Source organism: Anabas testudineus, chromosome 7 (assembly GCF_900324465.2).
Source record: "Anabas testudineus chromosome 7, fAnaTes1.2, whole genome shotgun sequence".
Lineage (NCBI taxonomy): Eukaryota > Metazoa > Chordata > Actinopteri > Anabantiformes > Anabantidae > Anabas > Anabas testudineus.
Window position 1 is genome coordinate 22,321,418 of NC_046616.1, and position 14,297 is coordinate 22,335,714.

At 40.3% G+C, this 14,297-nt stretch overlaps 2 protein-coding genes across 4 annotated transcripts; both read right to left on the reverse strand.

The window, feature by feature from the left end:
• Positions 1-882: 882 nt before the first annotated feature.
• pfkfb1 (6-phosphofructo-2-kinase/fructose-2,6-biphosphatase 1) lies at positions 883-8,727 on the reverse strand. 3 transcript variants are annotated; one of them, XM_026368744.1, is made up of 14 exons: positions 8,597-8,727; positions 5,366-5,491; positions 5,125-5,221; positions 4,919-4,985; positions 3,735-3,809; positions 3,598-3,654; positions 3,390-3,511; positions 3,089-3,296; positions 2,830-2,976; positions 2,519-2,623; positions 2,039-2,168; positions 1,844-1,906; positions 1,694-1,758; positions 883-1,317 (listed from the first exon to the last, which is right to left on the reverse strand). In XM_026368744.1, the coding sequence occupies exons 1-14, from the start codon at positions 8,643-8,645 to the stop codon at positions 1,258-1,260; spliced, it is 1,371 nt and encodes a 456-aa protein (XP_026224529.1). In that variant the 5' UTR covers positions 8,646-8,727; the 3' UTR covers positions 883-1,257. The 3 variants fall into 3 exon arrangements, with proteins under 3 accessions (XP_026224529.1, XP_026224528.1, XP_026224530.1); XM_026368743.1 differs by lacking the exon at positions 8,597-8,727 and adding an exon at positions 6,776-6,884; XM_026368745.1 differs by lacking the exons at positions 5,366-5,491; positions 8,597-8,727 and having other exon boundaries at positions 4,915-4,985; positions 5,125-5,140.
• Positions 8,728-12,193: 3,466 nt separating this feature from the next.
• Positions 12,194-13,581, reverse strand: LOC113167851 (P2Y purinoceptor 1-like). Its single transcript, XM_026368747.1, has 2 exons — positions 12,869-13,581; positions 12,194-12,784 (listed from the first exon to the last, which is right to left on the reverse strand). The coding sequence occupies exons 1-2, from the start codon at positions 13,508-13,510 to the stop codon at positions 12,497-12,499; spliced, it is 930 nt and encodes a 309-aa protein (XP_026224532.1). The 5' UTR covers positions 13,511-13,581; the 3' UTR covers positions 12,194-12,496.
• Positions 13,582-14,297: the final 716 nt, after the last annotated feature.

The following is a 14,297-nucleotide window of genomic DNA, read 5'->3' on the forward strand; positions in this document are numbered from 1 at the left end:
CGAAACAGTAGCTTTAACAGTCTGTCAAAGCTGTAACTTAACACAGAGTTAACATAACAAAAGGTAAAATATCTTTGTTGTGACATAAATTTGTTTTCTGAGCAAAAAGATGTTGAAGATTGTTCTTTCTTTATATTATTAGTATGTTGTCTTCTTATATTCTTCTTGTAACTGACACATTTACAAGTGTTTTGTTTGTTTGGCTGCTGTCCATGGTACTGATTCCTTTCTCCATTATTACATTATCGACAACAGCTCAGGTTCGTCCACATTTCACCTTGTTTTCAGGAAATACTTATGTTGGATATTCATGCAAACAAATTGCACCAGCTATCAGCACAATGTGTGAACTGCGTGGTAACACTGTATGGGGCTGCATTAGTGCCCATAGGATGGGTGACTTGCCTATTTGTAAAGGTACAATCAATGCACAGGCATATATGGGGATTTTAAAGACATTTCTGTCTTTTTACAGGATAGGTGGATATTTCAGCAAGACAATGTCAGGCCTGGGTCTGCACCTGCTATCATGGACTACTTTCTGTAGACACAGAGAGCAGGTGCTTGACTGACCAACCTTAAGTCCAGATCTGTCTCCTATTGAACAAGTATGGAGCATCATGAAGAGGAGAATCGAAGAAAAGTTTCTCAACAGACTGTTGAGCAGCTAATGTCTCGTATCCAGCAAGAATGGGCAAATATTCCACTTGTAAAACTGCAACGAGTAGTAGCTACAGTCTTTCAGGTGAAAAACTGATTTTGTGACTGTGTTGCAGTCATCAATCTCTAAATATTTACAAAATATAATTAAGTTTATTAGTGCAAACACTGCAAATCAGTTGCCACATATAAAAGTTCAATAAAATGAACAAATCACAGATTTTATTTATTTATTACATTTTAGAAAAAGTGCCAACTTTTCAGGACATACGTTTTGTATCGCCTCATATACAAAGAATGATTTTCTCTCTACTTTGTTTGCTTACAAAGTCCCACTTTAAAAAGGCTGAGAAGAGCAAACTATGATCAGATGAGACAGGAACATTTCACAGATATCTAGAAAACAGAACATAACTAACATCCAGTTTCAGCTACTGTGTGTGTTATGTCGTCGTCGGTCACTGCTGGTAGTCCATGGCCCTCTGGAGTGTTTTCACATCATACCTCAGTCTCACAGTGTTTTCTTCTGCTTTGAAGCCCCACGGCTTTAGAAGGTGCAGCAAATCCATAGAAACACCTCCGGTCCCAAAACAGCATTTATATGTGGTCGGGAACAGTCTGCAGGGCTTCCTCAGGGTTCCTGTTAGTGTTGACATTCTGCAACAACAGCAGCATAAATGCTGACGGTCTATTTAAACATCTGCTCAGCAGCAACCACCAAGTGGCAGTTAAAGGATAAAAGGACGTTGCAGGTCCCTTCATTTGCTTTAAATACAGCTTCGTGCTTATCTGTCACATGCTAAAATGTAGTTCGAGAAGAGAACACGATATATGTGACAGTTCTTTCAGAAGTTTCACTTCATAGTATGAGGATGTGGATTTTTTCACTTTTCATTGTGGTTTTTAATTATGAAATAAATAAAAACAACTCACTGGACATTTGGTCATTCCACACCACTGTACATATTCATCCCATCAGCACATACAGTACAAACACTGCCTAGCATCAGTGTGAGTGATAGTGGAAACTCACCACTGGCCTCTCTCTGTGTGTGTTGACTGCTTCAATATTGAGATAAAATGACTCCACTTTACACCCTGCAATCGAACAGAAAGCCGGCGGACTGTCAGTGCAAGATTTAAAGAGATCAGAGAACTCATACACTCAAACATTATCACCTACCATAGGCGATTGGAGTGAGTTTAAGCACAGTGTGAAGGGGACATCTTAGATAAGGTAGCTCATCTTTAGAGAAAGGAAGAGAATATTACTGGGAGTGTTTGTAGTTTTATAATGTCACTTACTGTTGTGTCAAAGTGTTCCAAATACAGAGTGAGTGCGCTGGTGGTGGAGGTGGAGGTGGGGGCTTCTCTGTACCTGCAGGTTTGTCTAGAAAGTAGGCCAGCAGGCAGCGCATTATGGCTTGGTGGCAGATAACCAGAACATTTTCCTGCCTTTCCAGCTCCATGATGACCGGCTCTAGACGGTGGACAAGGTCCTCGTAGGACTGGACAACAAAAATGAATTGAAGAGTTCCTCAGTTATTCCACATTCGGTCCATTTGGAAAAGGAAAGAACATGGCTAAATGGATGTATTAGTGCTAACACTCAGCTCAGGTTGTGACAACAGGGACGTTGTGAAATAAGCCAAGTAAAAGTCCTACACACACACGACCTGTGTTCATTTATAGGTACTTAGGATACTTTCATTTCTAACCTGTTTGGTTGACTTGATCAGTGTTTCGTTTCATCAAACACAACACATCTTTGTGAACAGTGTGTTCCTGGAAAACTCCCAGTGATTGTTCCCTGGTTGAATAAAAAGTGAAAAACAATGCGACAGTAATTCGTGCTCACCTCACCCTTGGGGTAACGATAACGATACTTGTCCTGGTCTCTCAGTGCAAACTCTGTGGGGAAGTTCTCCTGAATTTCCTCGTAGGTTAGCTCCTCACATACTCCCTTAGTGAAAAAATGTACCATCATCATGATATGATTTGAAAAGCAAATTGTTTTTCTATTGTACAACCCAAAATACATCAACTATAATCCATTCAACACAACCACAGACATGCAGCGTGTAAAACATGATCTAGAAATATACAACTAGTCTCATATGCTGCTTAAAGGTGGGGATTTCACATGGTTAGTAGACTTGTAAAGCTCACTGCGTCTATCTCATTGAGAGCCTTCCACTGTTCATACTGGACTCCCAAACTCTGTGCAGTCTGGATGGTCCTCTTCATGTGACTCGTCCACACCTTCAGGTCTTTGATATTCTGACCTTTGATGAAGGTCGCCAAGGCATCGGCATACTGAAGAGAACGTGGGCATTTTGTCAGATTGACTCAACTGTGTTAACATGGTACTGTTTTTAAAATGTGTTGGCACAAAAGTATTAGAATCCATGAACTCATCATTATTCACCATATGTCCTCTAAGGGACAGGCCTGAATCTCCACCAATGCGTCCTAAAAGGTTGAGTTCGCTCTCTCCGTGGCGGCTCAGGTAGATGGATCTTGGTGTGACGTGAATGTTCATGAGGTAGTAGACGATCCTGCTCTGAATGTGGTCCTGGACCCTGTTCACCAGGTATCTGCTACCCACATCAAAGATCTTGATGTAGGAGAGCTTCCTGTTTGGTTTAGACATAGAAGGGAAGCTCATATTTAAATAATGAATGTGAGGTTTTCATTATCATACATTGAAAAGTGACACGTTCAAGTACCTGTCTTTGTCATCATCTATAGACATGTAACTGGCCCTGTAACACTCAATGCGCTGGATGAAGTCTTCCATGGCTTCATCTATGTCATGATCCACATAATCTGGACTCCCAAATTTAACTTGCTGAAAGGAAAAGCACGTTTTGCAAATGAATGGAGAACACTACGCGCTGACCTTGATCAAGATCATCTTGTGTGAGGGGTTCTCACCTTGATATTTTCTGCAATGATCTCAGGGTCGTCACAGATTGATTCCACAAAGAACACCTGCATTGATGATTTATTTCAAGTTCGTTCAGACATCAACTCTTTTCGCGACATTGTGTCACTACAACACCTGTACTTACTTTATAGCCCCTCTCCTTTGCAAAACTCATGATGATTGTCCTCCTCTCCCTGGTGGTGTTGGTAGCATCAAATACCTGCAAAGGACAGGATGTTGGTGTTAGTAATAAAACACCCGTATATTTTATAGATTCAGATGTAAGAATTTTACTGACTACAATACAAACCCCAATTGCAGAAAAGTTGGGAGTTCTGAAATGTAATGAAAACTACAATTAGAATATTCTTGAACCTTAAAAAGAAACAAGTACAAAGAGTTTGATTCTGCAACACACTCAGAAAAGGCTGCAGTGGAATTTCAGTTTCAGGTTGCGTTTATGGATGCAGATGCATGTAGCCAAATGTATCAACACAACATGACAGTTTCTAATGTAATGCTGCGTGAATGTTGTCTCAGTATGATGCACTGTACAATGGATAAAGACTTGAAAATATTCAGAACATTTGCTTATATTTACAACAATTACGTTGAAATATAGAAAATCTTTTTTTTTATTATTATACTTTTGTAGGTAAATAAAGGTTCAAGTGAAGTAACAAATCATAGATTTGACTTTTTATTACATATCAGAAAAAGTACCAGCTCTTCTGGAAAAGGGGTTTGAATGTTTCTTCAACATTCTGAATAAGTCATATTTTACCTGTATAACATTCTTTCCAATTTCACAGAGTATGCACTGTATGCAGTGTTAATTGTGTACTGACTGTTGTACTGACTGCTAGAACAGTCATTCAAGTTTGTTTTGTAATAAGAGTTTTTATGTTCTCTTATTAACTCTGTAATGTTGCAGGTACTTGGTAATATACAGTATATACCTTAGTAACTCAGTTGGAAAGATGCTCGTCTCTAAAATGAACCCTAAATCACTGCCTTATTTCAGGGTTACTTCAGTGATTTATTGTGCTCATGGAATAGTCAAACCATAATCCTAATCCTGTAGCTCCTAACCCAACGTAAAAGCTGACATCTTTCATCATTCTGTTGTCATTTTGTAATGTCCAAGCTCAAAATGAAATAAACCTGATGCAATCATCTTTTTATTTTCTGGCAGATGCTTGATGTTAATGATTTTTTTACTGTAGAGAAACATAATTAAAAACACATAGACATTAAAATAAATACATGTAAATGACAAGAGAGTTTCATTGTGATTAGAGGGACAGTTTCAGTTGTCCTCTTACTCACGGCTACTTGTCCCTGTTCCTTTGTGAAGTAAGCAGTGACATCTTTGAGGGCGGCTGCTGCACAAGCCCTGAAAAGAAAGGTACACTAGTATAGGCAAAGAAGTATAAACTGCAAAAATACAGAGTGACAAAAAAGTTCCACATATATTTAAGTCTTACTGAAAAAGAGTCTTATCAGAGTGGATCATTTGCAATAATTGTTCTTACTTGCGGATCCTCATGGCCTCCTCATTATCAGGTTTAAAGAATTCAAAGTTCTTGTAGGTCTTGACGGCCTGCCTTCGGTACTGGCCCACGTTGAACACTGGAGGAATAAATGAGGAGGAATGGATGTTAAAAGATACTGCGTGCAAAGTAGTTTTTGTACTGAAACACTTAATTCCTTGTCTCTGTCTGGTGTGTACTTGAATATAATAAGGTTTAAAATGTTTGAACTTTGAAAACTGACTTTTTGTGGGAACTCCGATCCAGTTTAGGTAGCGGGTGAGTTTTGTGGAGATGTATGTCTTCCCCCTGGCTGGCAGTCCCACCATCACAATCATTGTAGGAGAGTTACAGAGCTGAGGCACTGAGGCTGAGATAGAAGACAAACACACACACAAAAACAGAAACCAGTTGGCTACTGAACCAAAGGTGGCAAATGGTTTAATGCTGTCCAGAGTCACGCATAAATCTCTGAGGCTCTATACCACAGGACATCTGTGGAGTGTGTGTGTTGCTGCCACGGTAATCTTCATTAACAGAGAGAATAAGAGCTCCCTGGTGCAGCTTTAATGTGTGTAAACCAGCATAGTGAGTCACTGGGCTTCTCTGCCTGTCTGTCTCTGGCAGTACATCGTGACACAAAGAACTGTTCAGCCAACCCCAAAGCAAATCAAAAAAAGTGACACAAGAATAAAGTAAAACAACAGTTGACTACACCCTTAAAGATGTAAAAATAAAAAAGCCACCACAGGTCGTCCAATCCTCTAAACAACGAGAGCAGCAGCAGCAGTGTGCTCCACCATGTGGCTGACAATCATGAGAACAAGACTCTTCTAATCTCCAAGTGTGTTCAAATGTCAGCGTCTTCCCCGCAGACTGTTCAAATTGACCTGAGATACATGCAACAATGTTCTTGATTTAACACCATCAGTGCTGCTGAATAAATCTAAGCCCTTGATTCCCACCATGCCACAACGTACAATCATTTAAGGCAGCGGTGGTGAAGATGAGAAAACTTCATCTTCAACTTGCACCACTGTATAAATCAAATATAGAAAAGTCAGCAAATTGCCACACAAACCTGACATTTTTTTTAAACCTAATTTTAAAGCGTCTGTGTGTTTCTTACACAGTCATGATCCGGCTGCCACGCGCTCGTCTGCCTGTGCCAGTAATTTATAAGCCAGACGACAGGACTGCTTTCCAGCTACAGCAGCTGTGTCCCCAGACATACCCGGATGCCCTGTGTGTGCGTCTATAGAGGGACATGGAGAGTGTCAGCCTCCAGGCTGTTCGATTATGAATGAGTATGCTGCATCAGCAAAATGCTCAAAGGGCCACGTCAGACACGGAACAGACAGCCAGCTCAGACCTGGCTTGGTCCTGTCTGGCTGTCATCCCGTGCTTAATGACCTTGTCTCCCAGACTGATGCCTTCCTCACCTCCATCCAGTAACAGGACTGAGCACACTGATGAAGCAACAGGAGGATTCATCACAGTCAGAAACAAACCTACTGTATATCTACAGGAAGTGTTAATGTGAACTTTAGCGTCATCTGTTCGAACAAGAACTAAAAGTTGAAGCAGAACAAAATAGGGATGGTAATCTTCTTAATCTTCTATTCAAGCTGAAACAGACATTTACTGCACTTACATCCCCTCCTGCGGTTCAGGTTGCAGCCCATCCCTGGCACCCAGATCTTGAGCAGAGGAGTTTGTGTGAGTTTTTTCTGCTCTGTAGACATGTTGATGGCAAGAGCCATGAGGCCTGTGTGGATGGTGGAGGCACACAGCTCTGTGATCTGTGTGTATGTGTGTGCTTCACTACGCTACCTACTGCAGGTCAGCTGACTGTTGCTAAGGAGAAGTACTTGGTAAGCAGGAGGGGGAAGGACCTGAGGTAACACCGCTTGTCTGCCTCCCCGTCTGTTTCATGATTTAAAAAGCCTGACGGGAGCTGCCAAAGTCTCTGTGGTGACGTCACACAGCAGGGAAGCGTCCAAATCCCAGTATGCCATATGTGAGGTGACACAGCTGGTTTGTCAGCTCGAGGAAGAGCAACAGAGCCATGTGAGAGAAACATAACACATGTAGGAATGTCCCCTGATTTCAGCTGTTCCTTCTGAATAAGCTGCTTGTTTATCAAGTCTGAGAAGTGCAGAGCAGGACCTCTCATTTCCTACCACCAGAGGGCACTGTCAACCTTCACTTTAAATCAGGCCCACAAAGGAAGTGACAGCCATTGTCACAGGTTGCCTGGGACGTTTTTTACAGTCTAAAAAAAGAACATGCTTAAATGTTTTATAAAGACATCTATTCAAACATTTATACATTCAGGGTCACACACAGACTATCTACTAATAAGCTGACATTCAGTAACACAATGGCAAATGAAAAGAGAAGCTCACAATTAACTGTACTACCGCTGGAAGTTTGAGGTTTGCCACCTCTACAGTTGCATGGTTGAGTGAGTCATTGCTTTCTCCGTCTCCTGTTGTTGTTTGTGAACAACTTGAATGTTGGAGAGTGGGCCACTCAATGTGGTTTAAATGAATTTAAACACCAGATGAACACACATGAGCTTTCTGAGTAACAATTTGCCAATTATGACTTTTCAATGAGAGGTACTAAAAGCTAGCTGTTAAATACAAATCCATCCATCCAGCCTGCAGGAAGGAGCGCAAGGGGCCAGTGCATTGTGGATTGGGTGGCAGTTGTGGGAATGTGCCTCGACGACCTAATCCCTGCACAAGGAATCTGGCTAAGGGGACCTTGCCAAAAACTATGCTGCATGTGGGGCATGTGGTGAAAACAGATGCCCACGAAGGACTATGAACAGATAGAAACTCTCTGTCTTTTTCTGGTCTGTAACTGTATGCATTGATGTTTTATTGTTGCATCTTTGGGAACAGTAAAGAAAGTTACTTTTTCTTCACAACCAAAAAAAAACCCGAACCAATCCAACAAACAAAAACCACATTGCACGAACATTTGAACTAGCTCTAGCTGCTCTGCTCACGGATGCCATGGCTAACCTGTCCATATCCAGAGCTGTTGTTATCCGCGGGAGGGACTCTACTCACGGCTACAGGCCTCAGTCACAGCTAATCTGCTCAAGGCCATGTCAGCTGTGAGCAGAGTAGCTGCATGAGGAGTTGTGGCTACTAAACTGGGCAGCTAACCTGGCAGCTGACCAGGACACGATGGTGTACCTAGAGGGTCCAAAAGGGATGTCAAGTTATGTCATCTGATGTCAGACAGTAGTACGGGCCACTTGTGTTACTTCACTTAAAGAAAGGTCAACTTTACTTAAAGGAATGAGGTAAAAGCACAATATTACAATTCAACACACTAACTTCCACTTCAGCTCCTTGCTGCAGTCATTCATTATGAACGTATCCATAGCCTGCATGTGTGACCACATCTCTAAAGTTAGTTCTATGTATTGTTTAGGTGTGTTCATCAGTGATCTCACCTGCACTGTCACACCTGAGCCTCGTGTGTTCCAGCTGGGGAACGTCCATTCTCTGCTACACTCCAGTGAAGCAAACAGCAGACACATTCGACACACTGGACTATGTGGTCACGGGCAAAAGAGCTGATGCTCTTTTTAAAGAAACGAAGCCCTTGTGCCAAAGTGTTCTTCACCCTCCCCTGCGGTCCCCCATGCATACTCTTTCCTTTTACGACACATAGACATACGATAGCAGCACACTGGGCTTGTCCTTTAATGATTGCCAGAACCAGAGTTCACAACATACACACATGGCGAGGGAGTAGTAGCACCCTTTCAAGGGTGCGTCACAACAAGTGCAAAGGTCAAACTGAAGCATGTAATACACACAAATAAGGAGGGTGTGATATTTGAGATGAAATCCCAAGACTCAGACATGACTTTGGAATAATGCATTTATTCTCTTTAGTAAACTATGGAAGAGCTATTGTAGTTTATATTTTACTGATTCTGAGAGATACACAGCTTATATTGAATCCACAGTACAAACTAATTTAAAGTTGGTCCTGAGTATGTGGACTGTTTACAGGGGCAATTTTGTGCATTTGTGAGAGAGCTCTTTTAAATTTTAAGCTGAAAATATGTTTTACAATACATGTTAATGTGGAGAGGAGACCTAGATATTGGCTTCTAAATTGAGAAAAGCATTCACAGAGGGGCCACAGTGTGCTGGGTTTGAACTCATGACCTCCTGCCTATGAGGTGGGGGTGAGGTGGAGAAGTGAGACAATTATTTAGATGTTCTTTGCCACAGAACATTCAGTACAAATTCAATTGTCATAAAGTCATTTAAAGTTTAATATGTACAAGGGAAGCCTAAAGATTGAGAGTACCTCTTGATTATCTCTGCTGCTTGCAGTTGTGCTCTATAATGTGTCCATTAGAATCCATACAGAGCTGGCAGAGCCGTACTTGACACTCAAGTCATGAACCTATTAGCCAGACACAAAAGAGTACCCCATTAAGTAACAATGTACTCTTGAAACTTCTCTGACTCACAATGGACAGTAAAATACAACTGTATGAGTATGTGCTTAGTACATTAAGTCGTGGAAAGAATTTGAAGCTTGCAGTGAAATACTAGAGCTCATAGTTTTGGGTTTGTGTAACAACACCACTTATGCCATATCTGTTATTCACAAAGCAATTGTACCGCTCTGAGTTTGTGCTGCTACAGTAGCCTCAAGCAGAGATGAGGTTTGTTCATCCTCAGACCTAGATTAGTAAGTAAAGATTTCGACACATAAATTGGTGGTGTTGTCCTTTAAGAGTGACTTTAGGTATGGATTTGAAATTTTAAAAATAAATAAAATATAGTTTTTTTGTGTTAGTGAGTTACTGGCAAAGGTTTTATACCCACTCAATCTGACTAGTTCAACAGTAACTACCTAAGGATTTGTGTATGAAGACAGCAGAGACTGCAGAAGTGCAAACGATGTGGGTCATAGAGTTACAGATTCTATCTTTAGCCATTTTGCTCTGTTTGTTCTGCTCCACTCTTTTGTGTCTCAGCACTCTCACTCCGATATGAAATTATCAAGAGTGAATATAATATTGGTCAGTCGTTGTAATCTGAGAACAGCGTATCAGTAACTTTTACAGTACTAATAACCAGTGGCTTAATGTACTTCAACTCAGAGGTCATTGACAAATGTATGAGAATATTCCATCGATTGCTTTACGGTCAGACCTTTGATGAAGTCGACAGTATTTTCAGCAGCACTATACTTGAAGAAGCTGCTGATATTGTGTGAGAAAGTAGTAGAAGTAGGAAAATACCCTTTGATAACATGCACACCAAAGTGCATTAATAAAGAGCAGAGGAGACATTTTATCTGGGTTTGAGTGGAAAAAACCTGATTATTCCGGTTAGTAAAAAGGTCTAAAATGGTATTTACTCAGAAAACAGGAAATTGTAGCAAATACTGCTGCTGAGGTTTCGTATATCAGTGGCAACAAATTGAAAACCACAATGATCCTTGAGCCCTTTTTTCTTGACGTTCACTATTAGAACAAAACAACAGCTCACACGTACATTGGTTTTGCTATATCCTGTGTAACACTTTTTGACAACCATGCTTGGCATGCTATCGCTTTGCTTTGGGTGGTTGATTTCTGGCTTTAGTCAAGACTTTACTCTCTCATTTCTCCTATGATTTCCTATGTTCTTTGAGAGTTGTTAATATGCTGCTAGTGCAGTATGCTCTTATAAAATTGTACAAATAAGTTGGCCATACTTGATATCATGTTAAAGTTAGATAATTTTGCCTTTGACTTCTCAAAATTCAAAGAAGTTTTGATCTGTAAATTTCCAAATAACATGAGTAAGAACAACATATTTAAAAAGAAGGAACTAAGCTAGGGTTATGTCCTCACATTTCTCAAGAAATATCCAGACCTTTACCCCGTTGAGAATCTTTGGGATGTGCTGGAGAAGACTTTGTGATGTTAGAAACATTATGATTTAAACTCAGTTTGAAATAGTTCTCTCAAATGGTTTTGAAGCTGTCGCAACATAAGTGACCTCAGTTAATATACTGGTTTTGTGTGTAGATGCAGAGTGACACTTAGATTCTGTGAGCTGACAAAAGCATGAGGTAAGTAACTTTATAAAAGTATCATACAAAATCTATTTACAGTGTACTAGTAGTACTATCTACTTCCTCATCTGCAACAACAGGCAGCATGTAGTTTTTCCCCACCCCTGACCACATAATGAGATCATTATTGTCTCACAAACATCAAAAATTGTGACTGGTGAGTGAGCCTGGTACTGCATTTGCCCCAGTATACACACAGCCCCAATGGCTGAGCTATTAAAAACCTCAGCAGCTATGGGGGTTGTTTCACTATGCCAGCTCAGCTTCCCAATATGCTACGGATTCAGGTTGAAGATGAATCTTTTTATCTTGCAGAATGAATCTTCAAAGGGCCATTTCTGGTTTGCTGTAAAGTCCCAGATGCAGCAAACCAGCCACAAATTATAGTGCTCTCTCTACCGTACTCTACTGTTGGAATAACAGTGTGCAGTTGTCTTTTTACACCATGCATAGTGCTGCAAACAGTTTAGCCTTAGTTTCATCGATCTACAAAGTCTTATAGGTGCTCAATCAGTGACATCGATGCCTTTGTAATCAAGACACTGCTTAGACACACTGACCACATGAAGTCAGGCATTGTCCTGCATCAGGAGGATCCTAGGGCCCCCCAGAATAACAGTTGATAATTGCTCTAAGAATTTTGGCAAACACAAAATTACTTTGGAAAACACAATCGTGCTTATGAGGCGAGGTTTAGCTTTGATGCTTCATTTGATGTCCACTACTAAATTGCATATTTAAATGCAGTGCCATGTGGGGGCCTGAATATCATGAACCATAGATGACACAATACAAACATTTCATTTTGATAATCATAATTAAGTTTATGATCATCCCTACTTCCAGCTTCTCTGGGTTTCTCTTTTTATATCCAATTATGATCTGTTGCCATTTAACCAAAATAGTTTATTGGATATTTCATTTCCAATGTAGTAATAGGACACAATCGTCTGCAAGTTCCTGTTTAAAACAAACATTTACTAAGCATACTGCAGTTTCTCAACTCTCCCAAATATTATTATTATAATAAGTGTCACCCCAAGAGGTGTGGTTTATCTAATTTTTAAATTTATTTGAAACATCTTTCAGCATTTAACAACAACATCATAACAAACAAACAAAAGATCAAAACAAAAAGAATGTATTATTTACATGACTCATTAACAACTGTAAATTACCAACCTTTCTTTCACAATGCACTGACTTGACTGTACAACTTATGAAAAACAGCAGCATAGCAAACTTGCATCTGCTATTTAAACTATTTGGTATTAAACATTCTTAACTGTTCAACATCTACTGCAGTTTGTGTCGTATGCTCAGAGCTGGTGTTTGACAAAAACAAATGCCGGAACATCTGACGAGCTCCCTGGAGCAGCTGTCTGAACTGAACAACAATGTCTTCATTTCCATGAAGGTAAACCAGAGGGTTCAGAGCACTGTTCAGACAAATAAGACCACGACTTATCTGATGAGCAATGTAGACTCCATTATTCCATTTGTGGCATTTCCCCTGTTTGGTCAGAACTCTTACCCAGAGATTGAGGTTCTTAAAAACATGAAATGGGATGTAACAAACTGAAAAGAGAAGAATTAAGATGAACAACAACTTCAAGCATTTCTGTCTCAGTACCTTGTCAATTGTATTTGTTGTGCAGAGAAGAACAATCACATGTCCGTAGCAGCCGAGTATAATGAGCAAAGGGATACAAAAACCAGTGAATGTCCATCCAACGCTGTATATCAGATAATTCTCCACATCGTTTTTATGGGTGGTATCATAGCATTTACCAGGCTTGTTTCCAAATGTCTTTGTGTAGAACACGTCTGGAAGACTTTGAACACTCACCAACAGCCAAACTGTCATTGAGATAATCACAGAATGAGTAAAAGCTATTTTCCCTCTCACTCTCATTGGATGAACAATAGCCAGGTACCTGTACACACTTATACAGGTAAGGAATCCAATGCTGCCGTATAAATTTAGGTTAAAGCAGAATCTTGTTATTTTGCAGAATACATCTCCAAAGATCCATTTACTCTTCATGAAGTAGTACACCATCAGGAACGGGAGTGTGAGCAGGTATAAAATATCAGCAACTCCAAGGTTGAGAACAAAAACGTTGATGTCACCCAGTTTCTCCCATTTATGCAGCAAAGACTTCAATCCCCATCCATTAGCTACCAGACCAATGATGAACACCAAGATAAAAACAGGAGGCAAGAAACTGTGTTCAAAGGTAAAAAGGACTTTAGCACAGGAGGTTTGATTCATTCTGTCTCTCGATTAGAAGCTACAACCAACCTTTTGATCTGTGGATTTTTGAGCAGTGAACTGTAGCATGACCTACTGTTTGTTCAAATACTTCCTGTTGATGCACTGCTGCTTTAAATACTTGTGACGCCTGTAGACGTGCCTGCAAGCTTTGTTCAATTACTTCCCATTATTACATTACCTAAAAGCAAACATTTCTAAACAAAAATGTTCTGTTACAGACACTGTTTACAAAGACAGTCAATGTCTATGAGTGTAAAATCTAAATTAATATGTTTATGCAAAATTAACATGGTGGAATTAATATTTCAATAATGATTCCCATATGTACATCCTTATATAACAGTGGTTTTAGCACACAAAATACAGGTGCATGAGATTATGTGTAAGGTTGCTTTCACACCTACAGGATTTAGTTCGATTAAATCGCACTCAAGTTCGTTTTCCCTCTTGGTGCGGTTCGTTTTGTCTGGTGTGAACACGGTAATCACAATCGAGTGACAACCGCACCGAGACCTCCAAAACGACATGGTCTCAATCCGAATCATTTAGCGAACTCTGGTGCGGTCCAGCTGGTGAGAACGCGTACCGAACCAAAACGGGACCAAACGCTATGAATCGCATGATTTGAGGACTTTGGGTAGTGTGTAGATTTTCCTCTTTTTTGTTTGTCCACCAAAAACATGCTGTCTGATTAATGGAGGACAAACGTGGAGACGTGAGGAGGTGAAGTGTCTCACAGACACCAGGTCTGATGTAACGTAATAAACGATAATGAACAGGATGA